At 39.9% G+C, this 24171-nt stretch overlaps 1 protein-coding gene across 3 annotated transcripts in view; it reads left to right on the top strand.

Moving 5' to 3' along the window:
* The window catches only part of TBL1X (transducin beta like 1 X-linked), a 396289-nt gene that overhangs the window by 352126 nt on the left and 19992 nt on the right, over positions 1–24171 (top strand). For all 3 annotated transcript variants that reach the window (XM_040338145.1, XM_040338146.1, XM_040338144.1), the window contains 5 exons: positions 1568–1709; positions 5232–5295; positions 9159–9256; positions 12016–12076; positions 12630–12751. In XM_040338145.1, the coding sequence (XP_040194079.1) occupies positions 1568–1709; positions 5232–5295; positions 9159–9256; positions 12016–12076; positions 12630–12751 (487 nt within the window). The remainder of the gene's footprint in view (positions 1–1567; positions 1710–5231; positions 5296–9158; positions 9257–12015; positions 12077–12629; positions 12752–24171) is intronic.

Below are 24171 nucleotides of genomic sequence, written 5' to 3'. Positions count from 1 at the left end.
GGAGTTCCAGATATACGGAAATACTACTATGCAACACATCTGAATAGGTTAATAGACTGGAACAGACACTCAGAAACAAAGCTATGGGTACAAATTGAACAGGCACAATATAAGATACCCCTCGAAAGAGCACCATGGTGGTTTGCCTCGTCGACGAAAGAAATGAACAAAAATCCGATAGTGGGCAATACGGTGAGGATTTGCGCAACAGTATTACCCATGATAGGTATTGAGCCTAGGACCTCTCCACTGTACCCAGTGATAGGTAACCCCCTCTTCCCATTGGGATATGAAGACGGAGCATTCCGGCATTTAAGGACCAGAGAGTGTACACAAGTAACGAGGTATATCCAAATGGGGAGATGGGTAACAATAGAGGAACTGATGGAAACAGGAAAAGTATTTCGTCTAAAATTCTGGAGCGCACTTCAGATGGTCCATTTCTTGAATACCTTGCCGAATCCGGAGAGCTTCGAAAGACCCCTCATGAGGTTTGAGAAAATGTGTAATGAAAGAGGAACGCTATCACATACCCTTTCAATAAGCTATGAGTTACTAGTGCAATCAGGAATCCACCCTCCGAAGTGCGGAACAGCGTCAATGTATTTATAGGCGAGCACACGAGACATCAATCTGCCTGAGAATACAAGAGACAAATTATAAGATCTTTACGAGATGGTATAGGACACCAGAAAGACTAAATAAAATTTTCCCAGAGATAACCAATAAATGCTGGAGGTGCCAGGAAACCAAAGGAACAATGTTACATATATTCTGGGATTGCCCTATGTTGAGGAGTTTTTGGTTAGAGATTAAAAGAGCTCTTCAGCTCTGTTCAAAACATGAGATCCCGGAAGACCCAGAATTCTACCTTCTACACTTAAATCAAATATCAGAAAGAGACTACAGGGAAACAATCATACGCCACATCTTAGATGCTGCAAAGGCCTGTATAACGAAGAAGTGGAAGTCACCAAACCCACCAACAGTGGAGATGTGGATAGGTAGAGTTAAAGAAATAAGTAAATTAGAAGAGTTAGTCCTGACAGCACAATACCAAAAGGAAAAATATTTAAGAACATGGATACCCTGGAAGTCCTATATGGACGCCAGAGGAGAGGTTTAAGGAGGGTTGGGTCGAACAAGATCGGGAAGACCGGGAATGTTAAAGGGGTATGTATATGGGTATTTGGGAAAATACAGGACTGCAGAGAGGGGCTGGGGGAGAGGAAAATTCTGATTCTTATTATTATTTATTTAAAAAAAAAAAAAAAATTCTTTGTCTTTTTTTTTTTTTTTCGTCTGTGTTTTGTTGTTGTTTTTGTGTTTCTTGGATGCCCTTCCCGGGACTCCGGGGGGGGGGGGGAAGATACGAACGAAAGAGGAATATGCCCAATAGGGGATATATAATAATAAGTAGGATTGTGATGGTTGGGTTGTATTATTGCTTTTGTATTATGTAATATGTATTGTATTATTTTGCTTTAAAATAAAAAAAGAGATTAATTCGAAAAAAAAAAAAAAAGAATTAAAATCAATTATTTTATTTTTCTATTATCATTTCAAGGTCAGGAGACTCAACGGCAAGAATATGGAACTTGAATGAAAATAGCAGTAGCAATTCCACTCAGTTAGTTTTAAGACACTGTATACGAGAAGGTGGGCAAGATGTTCCAAGCAACAAAGATGTGACCTCATTGGACTGGAATGTAAGTTACTTACAGTTAGCATTCATTAGAAGCTAAGCATGCAGTAATTACTTAACTTTTCTAATTAGCACTTTTCATAACATTAATATCTTCCTTGAACTTACAAAAATTATTAAAAATACGTACTCAACATTTCAAAGGATTTATTTATTTTCAGGAGCAGAATGTTTACTTTACAGTACCGTAGCTGGTTTAAAATGTCTTAATGGTCTTTCAAAGCACAATTATTTGCATATTGTAAGCATTGTGAATAAAGTCATAATGCTTTATATGAATAATGTATGCAACGCTTACTAATGGATGTCTAAGGAGTAAGACATTAACTGTGTAAATAGTATCTTAATACTGCTTTTTGAGAAGATGTGTACTCTAAACTGAGATGTATTGGTTACATGGTGTATTATACTAAATTGAAAACACATTTTAAAATAGTTTATTTTTAAAGATCTGACTATATGCTTTATCAATCATTATTATTTATTTAGCAACAACTGGTTACATATATAGGGCCTGGCAATAAATTATTTAAAATACAGTAAATAGCAAAATGTAAAAAAAAAAAAATGTTTTGTTTCAACTGTGGTTTTGTGCAAAAGATATATCTCCTGCGACACACAGAGCATGACAACTTGCTGATCCACAATCAGTGTCAACTACAAAAACGTTTTCAAATTCAAAGCCTCCTGGCGCTCTAAAGGACATTTTAGCACATGCAAACAGGTGGAGGGCATAAAGGAACATGCCAAAATACAAATAAACATACTGAAGTGGCAGCACACATTTTGTTGCATGACACACCTCCCGACATTTTGAAATGGGAACAAGGAAAACCTATTAGCAAAAGTATGCAGGTCTAGAAAACACACCCTGCCACGCTCCCTTACAAGGAGAATCATGCAAAAAAAATTCAAATAAAGATTAGTTAACCTCCCTGGCGGTATGATTATGTCTGATTTTTCAATGTCAAAGCGGTACATTGTTTTGCATGGAAATTTGGCATTTTATATTGTAGGCCTGTAATTCTTGGGAATAACTCACTTAAATCTGTCCAAACAAGAGTCTAATAGACATCTAATAGACATCCCGGATATAATAAAGTTCGAAACACGAAATCATAAATTATAATATAATAAATAACTATAAATAATTACAAAAAATAATAATAAATGTTATTCAATAATGTAATCAAATCAAAAACACTCGCAAAATAGTCGCTGTCATCACCTTCAGTATCTGATGACGGATTTCTCCACGAATCACTATTGCTCAATTCTGCAAGTGATTCTAATTCACTATCACTGTTTTCTAGCTGGTCTAAAACTATTTTAGACATAGAGGGACACTTTTTGGATGCCATGGATGTTCCTAAGTTTCCAGGCAGAAAGAACAGTATTCATAATATAAGAGTGCAGGCAGGGCACTGGACAAAGCACTAGGTGCCACTCCTGTCAGCTAAGAACAGAAAACTGAGGCTACGACTTGCACAGGCTCACCAAAATTGGGCAATAGAAGATTGGAAAAATGTTGCCTGGTCTGATGAGTCTCGATTTCAGCTGCGAAATTCAAATGGTATGGTCAGAATTTGGCGTAAACAACATAAAAGCATGGATCCATCCTGCCTTATATCAACAGTTTAGGCTGGTGGTGGTGGTGCGATGGTGTGGGGGATATTTTTTTGGTACACTTTGGGCCCCTTAGTACCAATTGAGCATCATTTAAACGCCACAGCCTATCTGAGTATTGTTGCTGACCATGTCCATTGCTTTATGACTACAGTGTACTCATCTTCTCAAATGTAGTCTATTGAATTGAGATCTGATGACCGTAAAGGCCATTGGAGTATAATGAACTCATTGTCATGTTCAAGAAACCAGTTTGAGATGATTTGACATGTGTGACATTATCCTGCTGGAAGTAGCCATCAGAAGATGAGTACATGAGCTTTTTTTGTGTGCTTGTTGCAGGCGATGCAACCCATTAAAAAGAGTGTGCAACGCAAAAACATACAAAAACACATGCAAAAATGTGCATTCACAAGACATTAAATGTAAACCTAGCCTGAAGGCTATAGATGAGTATAGACCAGTAAGAAGGTGCAAGAGGTCAGCGTTAAAACTTGAATATTAGCTGATCATTGGATTTGGTGGCTTTAGGTGAACTTACTGTAAAAAGGCATTTGAAAAGATTGCTGCAGCTAGTTTAGACGTTTGTTCATCACATTTGATAATATACACAAAGCCACTAGATGAATTATGTATCAATTTGTAATACAGTCATAGGCCCAGATTCACAGAGAGCAGGCGCACATTACGCCGCCGTAGAGTAACCGATGTACGCTACGCCAACGCAGCGCAGAGAGGCAAGCATTGCATTCAGCAAGCTATTGCTCCCAACGCTGCGTCAGCGTGGCGTAGGTTTCGAGGGCGCAGGCCGGCGTAGGTGGAAGTGGGCGTGACCCATGCAAATGAGGCGTGACCCCATGCAAATGATGGGCCGATCGCCAGACAGATACGTATCACGAACTGCACATGCGCCATGACGTGGATGCATCCCCCTGCTCACAACCACGTCGGAACAACTGCCTAAACTACGCCGGATCACTGCGTACGGCGTGAACGTAACCTACGCCCAGCCAGACACACGTCCAACGTAAAATACGCCGGCTTGTGTTCCCTGGTGCAGACCTTTGTATGTCTGCTGCTGGGTTGCACCTCCTTTATGGGGAATAACTTTACGCCGGACGTACAACTTACGCGCACCTCGCGTAGCCTGCGTCGGGCGCACGCAGGTTCGTGAATCGCCGTATTTCCCTCATTTGCATGTTTAAATGGCTAATCAATGGGAGCGGCACCATGCTCCCAGCCTAAATGTATGCCCATCCTACGCCGGCGTAAGCAAGATACGTCGGCGAGGTGTAGCCTGGTTTTAGGCGCATATCTGTTTGTGGTTCTGGCGCACAGATACGACGACGCACATTTGCACTTACGTCGGAGTAACTTGTTATACGTCGGCGTAAGTGCTTTGTGAATCTGGGCTATAAAATATAAAACAGCAAGCATGTACAAAATGTAATTAAAAAATTACTTAAAAAAATGAATAACTTAGCAAGTGGACTCACTCAATTACATTCTAGTTTTCCTTACAATAGGGATTTATTATCAATTAGTTATGTGGATGAGTCAGTAGGTTTCTTATAAGGGTTAAAAACTATAACTGAATAAAAATGCCATGAACTGTATTTCATTTTTTTTTTTCATGCATTTTCAACAGCTTGTCATTCTTTATATTTAGCTACAGACAAAAAAAACAGCTTTCACCTAGAGCTGATGGCAGATGGTTTAATAAACGGTGAAATTCTTTTAATGCCTTTCCTTACAGAGAACGTGCACTGTTACGCTTTGTAAACGTCCCCCTTGATGATTGGGCTTTATATTACTTGCAAAAAAAGGGACACATTGAATTGAGTGTTCCAGGATACAAGGTTAAATACCATATTTATTTTTAATATTTGCTCTCCCACAGGCTGATGGCACACTCTTGGCTACCGGATCATATGATGGCTTTGCAAGAATTTGGACGCAGGATGGTACATTTATTATTGTGTATTTAGTATTTAAATTGTGTTTTATGCCACTGTCATTTACAGTTTCCTATTGATTGGGCTGATATCACAGCAAAAAAAAAAAGTACAGAGAAATATTTGAAAAAAAAGTAAAGTTTGTGTATCCACAACTATACAGCAGCTCTAGCGCTAGTAAATCAAACAGATATTTTTTAGGTATATGAAATAAGTTAGTGTTAAATGCAGTTACTGTAGGCTAAGTGCATTAACCAAAGCTAAAGTAAACTATGCCCTTTGTCTTGCTATCCTACCAAACAGAAACTGTGCATAGAAGCTGTTGTAAGCTTTTGTGTTGCAGCTGTCTAAAAATTCCCACATAGCAGCTTTGAAAACTCAGCTTGAAGATCACACTTTGAAGGATCAAGACAATATTTCTGGATACACTGACCTGATCCCTCCTTTACTGATTTGCTAAAACTATTTTTCTTCAGCCAAAGGCCATTGGGAAAGAATAGAGAACGTTAAAGTAAGTAAAAAAGGGAATTTTTACAGAGCAATTCACAGCTGCTATCTGGGATTTTTTCACAAGGAAATGGGTTCAGAGATCATTTAGAAGATTGGTGTTCAATGGGTCTTGATAGACCAAGCAACATGCAGTCATCTGCTCCTTGTCTTGAAGAATAAACTTTGTTTAGACAAATGGTATGGTGTCAACTCTTTTTTTTTGTTTTTATACAATAATGACATTACAGGATCTATTTACATGTGCCATGGCAGCATAATGCTGAAGTTTACAAAGAATTTTATGGTACCTCCTACCGTCCAAAGGCCAGCACTATCTTTAAACTTAACTCCCTCCCTTCCTATAGTCCCCTCACATTCATTCTCAATGCTTTGTGCATAACAAAGTTCCTGTAAAAGAACATACACAAATCCATGTTGTCATCTGCTATTATTTGTCCACTTGCCATAGTGAACTATTAAGGACCTCCATTTATGTACCAAGAAACTAGATCCAAGTGGCACCCAGTCTGCACATCCCTTTTATAATGTGTCATCAGTCAGTTAGAGGTAGTCTTTTTTGGTAAACAGTAAATTCACCCCCCACACACACACACACACACACAAAAATAAAAAATAAAATATTCAATGGGTCTTGTAATCTCTTTTAAGGGATAGAGCAAAGAAAGGTAAAACTTCACTGGAATAGGAAATTATGAAAATCTCTCCAATGTAAAAGAAAAGAAAGGGAGGGAGGTGATAGAACTGCGTTTTCCTTTTAAATGCTGCCTGTGCACTCCCCCCATCCAGTTCCTGTCTGATCATCAGGAAAGTAACTGGAATATCAAGACACACAAGATTAACAAAGCTCATACAAGGTCTTAAGCCTCGTACACACGACCGAGTTTCTCGGCAAAAACCAGCAAGAAACTTGCTGGGAGATATTTTTTTGCCGAGGAAACCAGTCGTGTGTACATTTTCGTCGAGGAAACTGTCGAGAAACTCGACGAGCCAAAAAGAGAGCATGTTCTCTATTTCCTCGACGGGAATGGAGAAACTTGCCTTGTCGAGCTCCTTGACAGCCTAACAAGGAACTTGACGAGGAAAACGATGTGTTTCGCCCGTCGAGTTCCTCGGTCGTGTGTACGAGGCTTGACCCTTCCCTACTTTATCCAAAGCCTAAAATTGTTATATTTATTAATAATATTAATAGCCAATAGTAGAAAATGTAGGTTCTCAACCAACAGTACATGAACACAAAGGGCTGCATTTGACATTGCCAAGGGCCAAATTTGCCCTTTGATTTTTCCTGTAAATTTTTATATTTAAACTTTACCAAATGAAAACACGAGCACATAATAAATTTAATTATGAATAAACAAGAGGGATAACATAAGGAGTACTACTAGAATATATTCACTAGCAGGAGTACTTAGGATAGGTTGACATACACCAAGAGGTATTTGCTAAATTTTTCCTACTACAAATAGGTACTTACTATAATAGTCAATAAATCCTAGCCATTAGGTAGGAGTTCTTAAAATCATGTATGTTTTTTTTTAAACTTGAAATATAAACATGCATTGTACCTTATGCGCATACAAAATGTGGTTTTATGACAATGTGTTAACAGCCCACTGACTCATTTCAACAAGTTTTGTTTTTTCAAAAAAATCCGGCTGTGCGTGTTATTGAAAAAATTGGTGAGAACAAATGAAAACAAGACTCTATTAATATGTAATGTGTGAAAAACATCCAACTTAGAGATTATAAATGATAGAGTGACAGAGACTGAACATACTTACAATTATTCATTCATATTTAGTGTAGTACAGATAGGAAAAGCATGGCATGGTGAATCTGACAAACTAGTGGAGGATTTTCAAATTTTGTCTGCAAAGTGGAAAATTGTTCCACCTGCAGGGGAGTCAAGAACAGCAGGGGTTGCCCAGCTCAGGCAATGAATGTTCTTTGTCACTGAAAAATCAGCTCTGAGATTGCTGAAGTGTTTTGAGTGGGTTAGGCATGCTACAGTTTTGCTATTATCTCAATGGCTTTCTGAGGCTGTAGTTGTATTACATTAAAATAAACCTTCTGAACACTTATATCCTCAATGCTGACTTAGGGAATGAAATGATTTAAAGCATACCTTGCATGAAATCATCAGGCCTTTTTGTTTACTAGCCCCTTACAGCACTATGTTATTATTATTATAATACAGGATTTATATAGCACCAACAGTTTTCGCAGATATTTACAATATAAAAGGAAGACAGTACAGTTACAGTACAATAAAATACAAGAGAGTTATGAGGGCCCTGCTTATAAGAGCTTACAATCTAAGAGGGTGGGGCAAGTGGTACAGAAAGTTGTAACTGTGTGGAATGAGCTGATGGAAGTGATAAAAGATTAGTTGGAGGCGTGATAGGCTTCCCTGAATCGATTTTTCAGGGATCGCGTAAAGGAATTCAAAGTAGGAGTTAGCCAGGCAGAATGAGGAAGAGAGTTCTAGATGATGGGAGAAGCTCTGGAGAAATCCTGGAGACAAGCATGAGAGGAGGAGACAAGTGAGCTTAAGAGCAGGAGGTCTTAGGAGGACTGGAGAGGACTATTTGGGTGATATTTGGAGACAAGATTGGTGATGTGGATTGGGACAGAGTTGTGAATGGCTTTGCATGTTGTAGTTAGTATTTTGAATTTTATTTGCTGTACAATCAGAAGCCAACGTAGGGATTGTCGGAGAGGGGTAGCTGGCACTGAGTGGTTGGTAAGGTAGATGAGTATTGCAGCAGTATTCATGAGAGACTGAAGAGGAAGTAGCCTGTGTAGAGGTAGGCCTATGAGAAGGGCGTTGCAATAGTCAAGGAGAGAGATAAAAAGGGAAAGAATGAGTAGCTTGTTGGTTTCATTGGTTAAAAAGGGTGAATTTTAGAGATGTTACAGAAGTAAAGTCTACAAGCTTTTGACAACGAGTCTAGGATTACACCTGGTACCCTGGTTGATAGTTGCATTACTGCAGGGGCCCGGACAGGGAGAATTTTTATCAGCTCAGTTTTAGAGAGATTTAGTTTAAGGAAGTGGTGCGAAATAATAAAGTTAAGTCTAAGCGAAAAAAAATAAAAAATCTGCATCATCACTGGATCCTGCCGTAGTGCATTCTCTTGGGTTTTAGAAAACTCATATTTTACTCCCAGGGGCAGTGGCAAGGCTCAATGACGTTACCAATGTTTTCAGGAAGCAGCCAGTAGCCAGGGTCCAAGCTATTTTAATTACTTTATTTATTTATTTTGCCTTTTGCATCCCTGCCTTGATACAAAAATAGCTGTAAAAAAGTTGTTATACTAGTGTGCATTTTAAAGAATAAACAGTTTTTTTTTTTCCTACAGGCAACCTTGCGAGCACATTAGGTCAGCACAAGGGTCCAATTTTTGCACTAAAGTGGAACAAAAAAGGCAACTATATACTGAGTGCGGGAGTTGATAAGGTAACCTCTATAATGTGTTGAAGAGGAAATAAAATGGGTTTTGATAAAAAGATACAAATCAATGTTACTCATTTACTATTTATCTTGGAAACGCTAGCCAAACATTGTATGATTATGATGATTACATGTAGACCAGGAAAGTAGATTTATAGAGGACATCGGAGCATGGAGGATTTAGAGATAGTGCTCTGTGTAAGCTGGTCACATATTAACAGATCCATTATCACTCTTGATTTAACATTACAAATATGCCCATCATTAATAAAATTGCTGCATAGCTGAACTTCCTTTCCTGCAAAGTTTGTTCACTTTACTGAGGATCAGTAGATAGTTCTCACACTCTCTAATTTTCTAGACATAAACACTTGCTCCCAAAAATTGCCCTATTTGGGCAATCCAATAATTACACAATTATCATATGTCACAGTCAAGCCTTCTGCATAGTTTATAAAACAGGGTCCAAATATGGCACACTAGCACACTTTCTGAACACACCAGTAATTCCACATGTGAGTGCAGAAACCACCCTAGACCGTTGTTGTGGAGTCGTGTGCCATCACTGTCAAAGGGAAGTAAGCAATCATATATTCAGATACACTGCTGCAAACCAGTTCTGAATGCTTACGTTTGCCATTATTTATTCAATTTATATATATAGGAGGAATAGATAACTTCTGAAACACAACCTAGGAAACAGCTAGAGCTACCCTAAACTAAGGTTAAAAAAGATTACCTATGCCCAATGAGCCAAATTGAGACCTACCATTATGCTGACTAAATCAGTTTTACCAAAATCACTTTTCCCATCACAAATCTCTCCTTTTATCAGACTGTAGGAAGCTGTTTATACTAGGACATGTAAAACAGATGTGTCATGGGTGCTTACATCATACCCATCAGTTACATAGTCAAGAATGTGCATTTGGTCCATACAGCCAAATGACGAAATTGTTGTCTGAATTAGCAGAATGTACACTTCATATCTGAGATTTCCACAAAACATACCCAACATACTTTTTTATGGTATCTCCAGGTGTCTCAGCATATGCTCTTTGATATGTTCTTATTGTGACCTTAAATGTTCATAAAAACAAATGCCATTCTTATTTTCTCTGTGCAGTGGTTTTGCACAGAGCAGTCTTGATCCTCCTCTTTTTGGGTCTTCTGCTGGCGCCCCTGGCTCCTCCTCTTAAGTCATTACCCCCAGTAGCAAGCCACTTGCTCTGGGGACACTGATACATGCTCACCTCCGAACCCCGCTTTATGCGTTCATAAAACACACAGAACAACTGCTCAACCCCACTCTCTCCTCATTGGTTTACTGACTGTGATTGACAATAGCAGGAACCTATGGCTTCCACTTCTGTCTCAACCAATGAGGAATAAGAGACACAGGGAAAAACTAAGCTCTCCTGCACATCGCTGGATCGAGAGGGGGCTCAGATGAGTATTAGGGGGTTAGGGGGGGGGCGCTACACACAGAAGGTTTTTTACCTTCATGCATAGAACCTTAAGCCTTTAAAACCTCTTTAGTCCTTTTAATCCTATAGCAAAATGCAGCTATTTTTATTTATCTGTTGGTTCTTATCTTTGCATCATCTTTTTGATTCTTTCTCTCTTTCGTTCTTTCTTTCTTGGACAAACAGACTCGGCAAATACAGATAAAAACTACAGTAACATAAATGTCAGTCGTTAATTTTAACCATATTTCTGTAGTTGGAAAATAATAGACTCCCATGTGCACATATATTAATCATATGAAAACTTGAAGACGTTTCAAATATTGTTCCCTCCTCTTTATCTGCTGGTTATAGATGAACTTAGCTTTCTGTCTGGTAAAATAAGTCCATATGCTGGAACAACTTTCATCTTTTTATTGTTGTATGTTTGCCTGTGGCAGATTTTTCCTCACTTCCTGTTTGGTACAGCGATGTCCCAAGAACAGAAAGTGAGGGAACATCCTTCTAATAGAGACCCAAATAGAAGTAAAACTTGACATGGGTTCTAACCTTTTTCCATTATATCCCTTACTATAAAAAAAACAAGTTTTGGGTAGATATGCTTTAACATTCAGGCCTATATTCAGATCTTCTTCAGACCCCTAATCAGCCTCTCTTAAACTTTCCTTTAGACCCCGGATCTCCCCCAGATCAATTTTATTTAAGCCACTTTTCAGTCCCCAGATCAGCCCCTCTTCAGACCTCATATCAGCCCCCCGGCAACATCTTCAAACCTCAGACCAGTGTGGCACCTCAGAGCACACTAAGGTCATTTGAGATTTTGGTCACATGTCTCTAAACAGGAAGTGGAGATTGGTTTTCCCTACTCTCTGGTATGGCGTCAGTCAGATACCAGCATCAGGTGATAGAACAAGCATTTCAGCACCGGAGCCAAAACATGGCATGGGTCCATGGAACCCATGGGACCCAGATTCAAATCTCAGAGGAGTCCCGAAAAATCAAGACAATTCGAGGGAATGCTTAGAAACAGTTCAAATAACACATTTTTATACTGATGGATGTACATGAATGCCTAGGTGGTGACTAATGTGGTAATAAAATATAAGTTTTCCAGTTTGAACAAATCATAGTGTATAAGTCACAGATGTACCAGATGAAAAATCAATTAATGTGCAAAAGGTAGAGCAGTTTACAGTAAAAATATTTTAATGACAACCATTATTTCTGTATGTAGGAAAAAGTCACATTCTCAGCTGAACAGTTACAAAGTTTTCACTTTCTTTTCATTTTTTTATGTAGACCACAATCATCTGGGATGCTCATACAGGAGAAGCCAAACAACAGTTCCCTTTCCATTCAGGTATGGCTGACATATTGATTCTTGTTCACATACATTCAACAGTTTACACTTTCATCATGTCAAGGACCACCTGATGTCTTTTTTTTTATGGCTGGAAGGATCTCCTATATAAAATAAATTGCAAATACGGTTTTTCATTTGTCTAAAAAAAAGACATGTTTTGGATGGATGGTTCTTATTTTGGAACCCCTGTTATCTTCTTTTTTTTTTTTTTTTACGAAAGTTCTTTTTTACAGAAATATCTATATTACACAGAAATATATTTCCCAACCATGAAATAGTTCCATTGCTATAAACTTTCTAACAATTCACTGGATAGCAGTAAAAAACAGCCAGGGGTTCTAATCCTCTGCACAGGAAAAGTAAAAACATGTTTTGTCTGGTTGTATACTTTTTCACTTGACCCAATTGCTTTTAGAAAGTATATTTGTTAGTTTGGTGTTTGAATTGACAGAGGAATCTATGTGCAAATGGATAAACCTCTATTAAAAGCTACCGAATATTTCCAGAGCTGTAACACAGATAATACAATGTCTTTATATTTTATCTACAGCTCCTGCTCTAGATGTGGATTGGCAGAACAATACCACCTTTGCATCTTGTAGCACAGACATGTGTATTCATGTTTGCAGGCTTGGCTGTGACCGTCCAGTTAAAACCTTTCAAGGACACACGGTAACTATTTTATTATTTTCTGTATTTGTTAGCACATGGATCATTTGTTAATAAAATGTCAGACAGAACATGGTATATTTAGAACAGATCATTTTTGTCAAATTAAACCAATTATAGTTTATAAACATAAATCCACCTAATAAATGTCTTAAAAACAGTGCTCTATATCTTGCTCATGTTGAGTCAAAATACCATTACCGGTACATTACATCATACTGAAAGACATAGTCCATGAAAAAAACTGTTTGTGGGATATACAGTATATCTCTTCAAGTGATTCCTTAATAGTGTCAAAATTGTGCCATTTATGCAAAATAATTGTGACTTTCAGCTTTCAGTGCTGTCACTTTTTGAAGGACAATTGCGCGGTCATGCTACACAGTACCCATATGACATTTTTATATATTTTTTCTCACAAAAACAGAGCTTTCTTTTAGTGGTATTTGATCACCACTGGGTTTTTATTTTTTTCTGAACAAACAAAAAAAGACTGGAGAAAAAAAAAATGTTTAATAGTTTGTTATAAAATTTAGCAAACAGGTAAATTTTTTCCTTCATTGACAGAGGGAATTCCGACAGCAAAAGTCCGATGGAGAATACACACGGTTGGAATTTTCATTCAAAAGCTCACATCGGAATTTTGCTGTTGGAATTTCCGATCGTGTGTACAGGGCATTATAAGTAAGTGAGATTTCTCAAATAACCATTATGTTTTTTTCATGGACTGTGTTTTTCATGTCTTTCAGTATAATGTAATATATCAGTATTTTGGCAAGATATAGAGCACTATTTTTAGGACATCTATTAGGTGGATTTATTTTTATATATATATTGGTGTGGTTTGACTGGGGTTAGCGTGATCCTAAAGTCTCTTTTTTTTGTTACTTGCTCTGTGCAGTGGTTTTACACAGAGCAGCCCTGATCCTCCTCTTCTCGGGTCCCTCTTTGGCGCTCCTGGCCCCTCCTGTTGAGTGCCCCCACAGCAAGAAGCTTGCTATAAAGCACCCGAGCCACAGTTCCCTGTGTCCATTCAGAGAGGGAGTCACAGCCTGGCCCCGCCCCTCTCTCTCTCCTTATTTGCTTACTGACTTTGACTGATAGCAGCGGGAGCAAATGGCGCTTCACTGCTGTCTCAGCCAATGAGGAGGAAGAATCTTTCATGCAACATCTCTGGATCGAGATGGGGGTCAGGTAAGTATTGGAATGGCTGAGGGGGGCTGCTGCACACAGAAGGTTTTTTTATACTAATGGATTGAATGCATTAAAGCGGTAGTTCACCCTCCTTTCCATCATTAGACCATTAAATTCGGCATCGTAGCGCGAGCTATGGTATGCCGGTCTTAAATTTTTAATCCCCGTACTCACTGTGGTATCGCTGATTGAAGAATCCGACTCCCGCGGGGAATGGGCGTGCCTATGGAGAGGGAGGATGATTGACGGCCGGCTCTGGCACGTCACGCTCCCCGAAGACAGCCGGAGTAGGTCTCGGCTATTCACGACGCCTGCGCACAGGCTATGCGCAGGCGCCGTGAATAGCCAAGCCTATTTCGGCTATTTCCGGAGAAGCGTGACGTGCCAGGGCCGGCCGTCAATCACCTTCTCTCACCATAGGAACGCCCATTCCCCGGATTCTTCAATCAGCGATACCACAGTGAGTACGGGCATAAAAAATGTAAGACCGGCATACCGTAGCTCGCGCTACGATGCCGAATTTAATGGTCTAATAAAAAAAATATTTTTTTTTTTTTTAACAGGGCGAACCCCCGCTTTAAGAAACCTTCTGACTTTACAACCACTTTTTTTTGTTAAGTGAAGCGCGGCACAAATTATTGTTTATTTTTCAGTTCAACACATCCATATGACAGTGTGTAATGTGTGAGCGAATAGTGTTATATATTGTTTTAATTCAATATTACATCATAGCAGCTCACAAGGATTTCTATATATAGAACTGATCCTTTGTTTTTGTGGTAAGCCAATTTTCTTTAGGATGGGTGCCAGTGGAAACAAGAGCTTAATTTATAATGTTGCAGCTACTAATGTGGCTATTCTGAAGTAATTATCTCTCTGGATGTGTAGGGGTGTTATAGCTATTTAAGGACATCCATTATTAAAAGAAAACAGTTGTAAAGTGCAAGGGTAGAAATGACAGGTTACAAATAGTAACAGATTTGACCAATCAAACTCCGGTCATAGTTTAATTTGGTCATCATTTCTCAAGTACATTTTTTTTAAAAAGTGTTACTAAACCCAGGACCCTGCATTCACTATATCTGGTTTCTCACAGTACACAGAACATGGAAATGCAATCGTTTTAGTAAATATAAACTGCTAAATACTTTTTCTCATTAGCAGTTATAGCAGTCTTGTGGCTTTTATCAGTGTCTGGTTAAAGCTTGTAGGAGGTGTTTTTATTCTCCCCTGATTGTCCTTTGAGGCTGCAGGACCCGTGACCCTCTGTCTGAACAGTGCTGATTGGCCATGTTATTATCACATGCACTCTCCCAAGAAAAAAAATAACTCTCTAGCAATACACACCAAACTGAGCATGTGGAGCTTGCCCCCAAATCTGTGTTCTAACAGGAGATGGTTTGGGGACTGTGGAGGAACGGGTTGATCAGCGAAGACAGGACCAAACAGCCTTTTTACACAATGCAGAGAATTAACCCTGTAGGTTCCACCAGGGCTTTTCTCAGCAGGAATGTGGGGGAACACAGTTCCAGCACCTACAGCAATGAATGTATGTAATGGCAAAGTATTCTGGGGTCCATTGATGCTGGCTGATGGGGGTTCTATTGTTCATGGAGGAGATCTAAAGTCACTGGAGGAGATCTATTTTTTCATCGTGGTCTATTGTTGCTGGGAAAGTCTATTATTGTTGCTGGTGGGGAATCTATTGTTTCTGGGGGGTGGCTTATGTTGCTGGGGGGTCAATTGTTGCTGCCTGGGGATCTATTGTTGCGGGAGGGCGTCAATTCTTGTGTGGCAGTTTATTGTTGGCCCGGAGGTCTATTGTTGCTGGTGGGGGATCTATTAGAACTGGTTAAGCTTATTTTGCTAGGGGTCAATTGTCGCTAGAAGGGCTCTACTGTTGGGGTATGGTCTATTATTGCTGGTTAGGGGAGAGTCTATTGATGCTGGGTTGGCTGCGGGGAAATCTGTTGTTGCTGGGGGAATCTATTGTTGCTGAGGGAATCTATTGTTGCTGGGGATATCTATTGTTGCCTGGGTGGGTCTATTGCTGTTGGCTGAAGGGGATTTACTTTACTGCTTGTCTTGTTGTTATTGACAAATTCCATACAAATTCATTATCACCGCAAAATTAAACTTGGTTCTGTATCCTCTAAAAAGGTTGGTACTGGGAGGTGGGTAGGAGGTGGAACAAAAGGGATGGTTCTCGGAGGTGGGTAGGGATCAGAGACAATAAGTGACTCAGAAAGGGGCAGTTCCTGCACCTTGTCTTTGAGAAAAAAAGCCCTGGGTCCAACAGTGAGTATTATAAGCATGCATCACTGCATATACAGTCTGATTTTACTGTTGTGGGTGTAGTAACACTTTAAGTTCATTTCCATAGGCATAAGGCTCTGTTCACACATGTCCAGCTGCGTTGTCCCTGTGTTTTTTAAAAGGAGTCTGGTGCAGTTTTGTTCACTGGTTCAGGTTCAGGTGAGATTCAGGTGCAAACTTTTACTTGAAACTAGACAAAATCTGCTGGCCTGCAGATACGTGAACCGGCTTCCTAGAGAAGCGGCCGGTTCACATGTCATTGGAATTGGATGCAGTTCAAAATCCATCCAATTTGCATATATAGGGCTAGATTCAAATAGCCCTGCGTAATTTAGTGCGGGCGTAACGTATCTCCGATACATTACACCGCCGTAAATTAGGGCGCAAGTTCCGTATTCATAAAGAACTTACGCCCTAAGTTACGGCGGCATAACGTATGTGGGCCGCGTAAGCCCGCCTAATTCAAATGGGGATGATGTGGGCGTGTTTTATTTAAATTAATGGTGACCCCGCGTATTTTACGTTTTTTACGAACGGCTCATTCGCCGTTTGTAAAAGAATCCCAGTGCGCATGCTCGAAATTCCGCCGCAAATCGTCAATGCTTTAGACGTGAATGTAACTTACATACAGCCCTATTCGCGAACGACTTTCGCAAACTATGTAAAAATTTCAAAATTCGACGCGGGACCGACGTCCATACTTAACATTGCGTACGCCTCATAATAGCAGGAGCAACCTTACGCCGAAAAAGCCTAACGTAAACGACGTAAAAAAATAGCGGCGGGCGTACGTACGTTTGTGAATCGGCGTATCTACCTAATTAGCATATTCCTTGCGTAAATCAAAGGAAGCGCCACCTAGCGGCCAACGTAAATATGCAGCCTAAGATACGACGGTGTAAGACACTTACGCCAGTCGGATCTTAGGGAAATCTATGCGTAACTGATTCTATGAATCAGGCGCATAGATACGACGCCGCAACTCAGAGATACGACGGTGTATCTGGAGATACGCCGTCGTATCTCCTACCTGAATCCGGCCCATAGTATGTGAACAGAGTCTGAAGGGGCAATTTTGACAAAACTGATTTTGCCACAAAATTGACAAAGCAGAACTTCAGTTTATCCCAATAAGCTGTTTAGGTGCCATTTTTGTTGGAAAAAAATAAAATTTACTCCATCATTGACCCCCTTGCTCATCTAGAGTGCTGTTGGCAACAGCATCACAGGTGGACGTTACAAGGAGCTGACACTGCTTGAGTGACATCCGCCCTTCTCAATGATGCAGGGATAGGAAACTTCTGTGCTGGAGCCAAAAAACAGAGCTGTCATTTTTTTACTCAGATTTTTCCTCTTTCTGCTTTGCTAAAAAGCCTGTTTTTTACAAATCCCAGTAGCTCAAGCTGAATGAGAGATGTGGCTCATCCTTTATCAGAAGGATCAGTCTGCTGTTTCAAGCAAACACATCCTGTGTCAAGATAGGCTGCTTCTTTTGTGCTTGCTTCTTTAGCTTACCTATAGCATTATAGGGAACATTTGTCATGTATTTGTAGTGCTACGCCTGTAGGAGCCGCTGGACATGATGGGTCCTCTTTTCTTTGCCTCAACCTTCTCAAGAACCTCACCCCCTCTAACTCTCCAGGTTGAGTGTATAATAATACAGGAATTCACTGAAAGCAACACTTAGTACTCAATAGTAGTGTTATATCAAAGAAAACAGGCACCAAACCAGGTAGTAAAGGCAAACTTAATATATTACCAGGCAATATGGTTGGTAATTAGGCAATTATAAAATAGACTAACAATGGTAATAACACAATTAGCATACAACCTAATTAACAGTAAACACTAGGCATAAGATGACATTTGGCTTTCAGATCAGCTTAAACTGTTGCAAGGCCACCTCAAGTCTAGCAGAGAGCAGTAGTAAAGTTTAATCTACTGAGTGCTGGAAATATACTGCCAGACCACATTTATTGTGGCAATGCTAGTCCTAGACCAACTGGGTATCTAAAAGAAAATGAAGGTGGTAAGGATGGGACAGGGAAACAAAGGGGGCTTGCAGAATAATTGTTACAGGGGAGAAAGTCTTTTGAGATGTTCCTCTGCCAGCTATTGTTGGGGCCCTTTAAAAGTGTCTTTGCACTTAACAACAGTCCCAGTTAACCTACAATAGCGTATAGGTACAGTATACAGTATACAGTACTTACTGCACAGTGCCTATTGGTATTTATAGTATAAGGAGTCTATTTGTCCCATTACATGGCTTCCGACTCAAACAACAAATCCCAGGAGTCTCGGCACTCTGCATAGAAGTCTACGGTCTTGCTTGACTTTAGCTCTCCCCCTGCTGGCCAGAGGAGAATAGTGCAGCAAAACATCGGTATCTCAGTAGAGTGAGAGAAGAATAAAAGGCAATGTCTCCTTCATATTGCTGTAGCCCAACACCTGGCTAAATATTAATGGTTTGTAAAACGAAGCTTGCATGTATGTGGTCTAACATTTATAAAGCAACAGTTTAAAAACTTTTAAGATCAAAGCAGAACTCCAGGCGGACTTTAAAAATAACAATGAAATAAATGATGTACTTATTTAAATAATCATTAAGTGTATTTTACAGGTACCTAGCATAAATGCCTAATTTTGACTTGATTTCAGCTTCTTGTAATCCCCCATACAACAGCACTTAGACTGGAACAGTAATAGGCAGCACCTTGGGCTAATCAGATGTGCTGCATTGATAAGTGCTGAAAAGGAACATGCTGACAGAACGAGAGAACAGAGAGATGACCTCATCAGCCTGTTGCTGCTCCTTCCATGTCCAGTCACAGCCTGAGGAAGGTGACCTAGCTGTTTTGTTTTATTCGATGAGACCAGCGCTGCCCAATCAGAACCCATCTGGTCCGGGCCAGAAGCGCTGATGGAGAAAAAGCAGAAGAGCAGGGATTTCAAATCCCTGGACCACTGGAGTGGCTGCGAGGGTGCTGACAGCTCGGCAACCCCAAAGGTCAGTACAGCGGAGACTGGGGGGTTAGGGATGGCATTCAAGGTTAGTTTACCTTTACATTCTGTAAAGGTGAACTAACTATTTAACTGCAGCAGGGAAAAGTCAGGTCATCATCTTCGCTGTGCTGCCTCGCAGGGTTGTATATATCTGAGGATTGGATGGACACAAATATAAAAATTAGTTGACAGTAGGGATAGTCCCGATGTTCTAATCGAACGTAAGATCGATTTGAACATCGGGTGTTTGTTCGCTTGCAAATGAACCAAACTTATTAGGCGTTTCTTGCCAATTTTTAGCGGAGCGCCCCATAATGCACTACGAGATCGCAGTGCATTGATGACTGCTGATTGGCCAAAGCATGCACCTGACATGCATGCTTTGGCCAATCACAGCACGATCTGCTGTGAGAGCCATGATTGGCCCATGGCAGGGTGCCTTTGGCCAATCATGGCTCAGGGGGCTATGTCCACGTCCCACACATAAGGCTGCTTACACAGTGGCCGTATGTAGTGTGATACGTGGAGCAGATTGAGAGAGCTTGAGATAGATTAGGCAGGTTAGTTAGTGGCGTGCAGGCAGTTCAATATATATATATATATATATATATATATATATATACACAGTGGATATAAAAAGTCTACACACCACTGTTAAAATGTCAGGTTTCTGTGATGTAAATATATGAGACCTATAAACTGTACAACTCAATTGAAAAACAAACTGAAATAGTTTAGGGGTAGTAAAAATAAAAATCTAAAATAATGTGGTTGCATAAGTGTGCACACGCTCTTATAACTGGGGATGTAGCTGTGTTCAAAATTAAACAATCACATTCAAACTCATGTTAAATAGGATTCAGTACACACCTGACATTAAAGTGGCTCTGATTAACCCCAAATAAAGTTCAACTGTTCTAGTAGGTCTTTTCTGACATTTTCTTAGTCTCATTCTACAGCAAAGGCTATGGTCGGCAGAGAACTTCCTAAGCATCAGAGAAATCTCATTGTTAAAAGGTATCAGTCAGGAGAAGGGTACAAAAGAATTTGGCATTAGATATTCCATGGAAAACAGTGAAGAAAGTCATCATCAAGTGGAGATCAAATATGGCACGACAGTGACATTACCAAGAACTGGACATCCCTCCAAAATTGATGAAAAGTCAAGAAGAAAACTGATCAGGGAGGCTGCCAAGAGGCCTACAGGAACATTAAAGGAGCTGCAGGAACATCTGACAAGTACTGGCTGTGTGGTATATGTGACAACAATCTCCCGTATTCATCATATGTCTGGGCTATGGGGTAGAGTGGCAAGATTTCCGAAAGCCTTTTCTTATGAAGAAAAACTTCCAAGCCCTGTTAAATTTTGCAAAAACACATCTGAAGTCTCCCAAACGCATGTGGGAAAATGTGCTATGGTCTGATGAAACCAAGGTTGAACTTTTTAGCCATAATTTCAAAAGATATGTTTGGTGCAAAAACAACACTGCACTTCACCAAAAGAACACCATACCCACTGTGAAGCATGGTGGTGACAGCATCATGTTTTGGGGCTGTTTTTCTTCAGCTGGAACAGGGGCCTTAGTCAAGGTAAAGGGAATTATGAACAGTTCCAAATTCCAGTCAATATTGGCACAAAACCTTCAGGCTTCTGCTAGAAAGCTGAATATGAAGAGGAACTTCATCTTTCAGCATGACAACAACCCAAACCATACATCCAAATCAACAAATGAATGGCTTTACCAGAAGAAGATTAAAGGAGTTGTAAATAAAATAAAAATGATGCTAAAATGACTGTTTACAGGGTATAGAGACAGTGATGATTCCTTTTAAAAACGATTAAAAATAGATAAAAATCAATCATATAATGTACCTGTAGTTTCTAGTTTAGTTTTTGCATGTTTCCTGCTTCTCTGCTGTACAGAGCCACAGAGCCAATACAGGGCAGTGATGGTTTGGAAAACGAAACTGATTGGTGCTGTGAGGTTTTAGACACACAGTAATCACACCTCCCTGAGAAAGCTCCCAGCACTGTGGTTTTCAGGAACAGACAACCAGGAAGTGTGGAGATCAGAGAAGAATTACAGCAACTTGAGAGCAAAAACGAACAATGAGGACATGAAAACAGCACTGCATTAAGGTAAAGGAAGCTATTTAGATAAAAACAAATCCTTTACAAACCCTTTAAAGTTTTTGGAATGGCCCAACCAGAGCCCAGAAATGAATCCCATTGAAAATCTGTGGGGTGACCTGAAGAGGGCTGTGCACAGGAGATGCCCTTTCAATCTGACAGATTTGGAGTGTTTTTGCAAATATTGCCAAGTGAAGATGTGCCATGCTGACTGAGTTCTGTAAGAAAATCAAAAGGTCCTTTAGCAAAGTATTAGTTTAAGGGTGTGCACACTTATGCAACCATATTATTTTCGTTTTTTATTTTTACTTCCCTCCACCTAAAAGATATCAGTTTGTTTTTAAATTGAGTTGTACAGTTTATAGGTCACATTAAGGGCCAGTTCACACTGGTGCGCTGTGCAAGATCACATGTGATTCGCACCGCACTGCAGTGCAAATCACATGCAATGTCCATGCGATGTGATTTCAGCCATACAGATAATATGGCTGAAATCGCATTGCATTCAGGTAAACTCGTACAGAACGCCTTTTTTTGGTCAGCACCAGAATGGGATCGCATGGGTGTTCACACCTATGCGATCCAATTCATGTCCCAACTGACAGTTCACAGTGCGAAATGCGAGCTGAAATGGGGGTGTCATTAGCAATGTATTGACACTCCCCAGCAGTTCTCAAAAGTCAATGTGAACTGTCGTGTGGGTGTGATGCGGGAACCTGCAGTGGATTTGCAGGGTTCCCGCATTGCACTAGTGTGAACCAAGCCTCGCAGTGATCAGAACGCGGAAGTCCTGGACAAAATCAGAATATAAAGGTATGTACGGAGAAAAAAAAAATGACCTGCCAAAAGTAAATGTGTCCTTAGTATGCTAGCTCTAATGTTAGAAATTTGTTTTTAGGGTGAACCCCCGCTTTAATAAAAAACTGCAACGTACTGCTAGTGTGCTGAGCATAATGATGAAGAAAAACATTGTAGCTAGTAAAAAAGGCTGTAAGTAGTACTTAACCTCCCTGGCGGTATGATTCTTTCAGAAAAAAGGTGCTGAAAGCGGTACCATTATTTGCAAGGAAATTTGGCGTTTTATACTGTAGGCCTGTAATTCTTAGGAATAACTCACTTAAATCTGACCAAACAAGAGTCTTGTAGGCATCCCGGGTATGACATTTTTTTAAAAAACAAAATTATAAATTATAATATAATAAATAATTATAACAAATAATAATATAATTATAATAAAAATTATTCAATAATGTAATCAACTCAAAATCACTGAAATTTGCTCAGTTGCAGAATTGCTGCTGTCATTACTTTTATTTTTTTATGACGAATTTCCCCACAAATCGCTATCGCACAATTCTGCAAGTGATTATAATTTATTATCGCTGTTTTCTAGCTGCTCTAAAACCATTTTTGACATAAAAAGGCACTTTTGGACAATCTACAGTTTGCAGGGAGAAAGAACCGTTTTTATTATATAAAAGTACAGGCAGGACACTGGGCAGACCACTAGGGACAAGGGGGGGGTGTGTATTTTTTACATACAGTACTGTAATCTATAAGATTACAGTATACTGTATGTAAGGTGTTTGTTTACCTTTTTGAATTTGGCGCCGATCTCCGCCCCCGTGTGTCGTAACGTCGCAGGGAACGGAGATCGGCGGCACACAGAGGCACTGTGTGAATCGAGCGAGCACCCGCTCGCTCACACAGCGGGGAGGCATCGCTGGATCCAGGGACAAGGTAAGTAAACACTGCCTGTGGATCCAGCGAGGCGAGCCCGAGTCTGACTCGGGGTTACCGATCGTAGCCAAAAAATCTCACCCCGAGTCAGACTCGGGAATACCGCTAGGGGGGATAAAGCAGACCTTCGGTCATTTTTTCAACTTTCCATCTATTAAATCTTCTGCCTTGTTGTTTTTACTTTGGATAGTAAAACATTATTTTTCTTCCAGTAAATACCTTTTACAGCCCAATTCCTGTTTCTTGTCTGGTAAAAAGCCTAGGCTTATAACATCATGCACAGCTCTCTCTCTCACTCTTGTGAGAGTTTGCCAGGAAGGGAGGGGGATGAGTCATAAGAGGGCCAATGAGAGCTGCAGAGCTGAAGGTGTTTGTCTGTGTAAATCCGGGAAGTGAACAGGCAAGTACAGAATCACAGTATATAGAAAGTAATATGCAAAGTGGTTGGAGGGAAGCTTCAGAATGGCAAAGATGTTTTTATTACAAATTATGTGAGAAGACTGCAGTTCCTCTTTAAATCTCTTTAGTTTCTCTGGCAAACATAAGCACCTGCAATGTTTTGTCTGATGAATACCCCACAATAGGCAAAGTCACTGGGGAGATTTGGAGGGCTTTAAATGAGTACAGTGCAACCTGCCAAGAGTTGCTATCATGTAAAAATGTTGAAAAAATATATTTTGCCGTGAATCACCAAATGTTTTCATATACCTGATTCAAGAACATTAGATCAATGTGAGCTGAACTTCAGAACAAGCAAACCAAATCACTCATCTGTAATAATAAGATATCATTTCAGCCACCTGGTTTTCCTATTGTGTAGATCTTACCTGGCACCATCATTTGGATAACTGGGTCTTTACAATTCAGTGCTACCGTGGTACAGTACATCGTTACAGCTGTCATAAAGGCAACACCTTAATCTGTGTGTCATTATGCTTACTTGGAGCCGCAAATAGACACAAAATAGGTTATGTTAGAAAAAGATAACAATATATTTTTTCTAGAGCTATTCCCTAGCAATAAACGCGTAGCTTGAGCT

This window comes from Rana temporaria, chromosome 2 (genome assembly GCF_905171775.1).
Source record: "Rana temporaria chromosome 2, aRanTem1.1, whole genome shotgun sequence".
NCBI lineage: Eukaryota > Metazoa > Chordata > Amphibia > Anura > Ranidae > Rana > Rana temporaria.
This window is presented reverse-complemented; position numbering and strand designations above follow the sequence as displayed.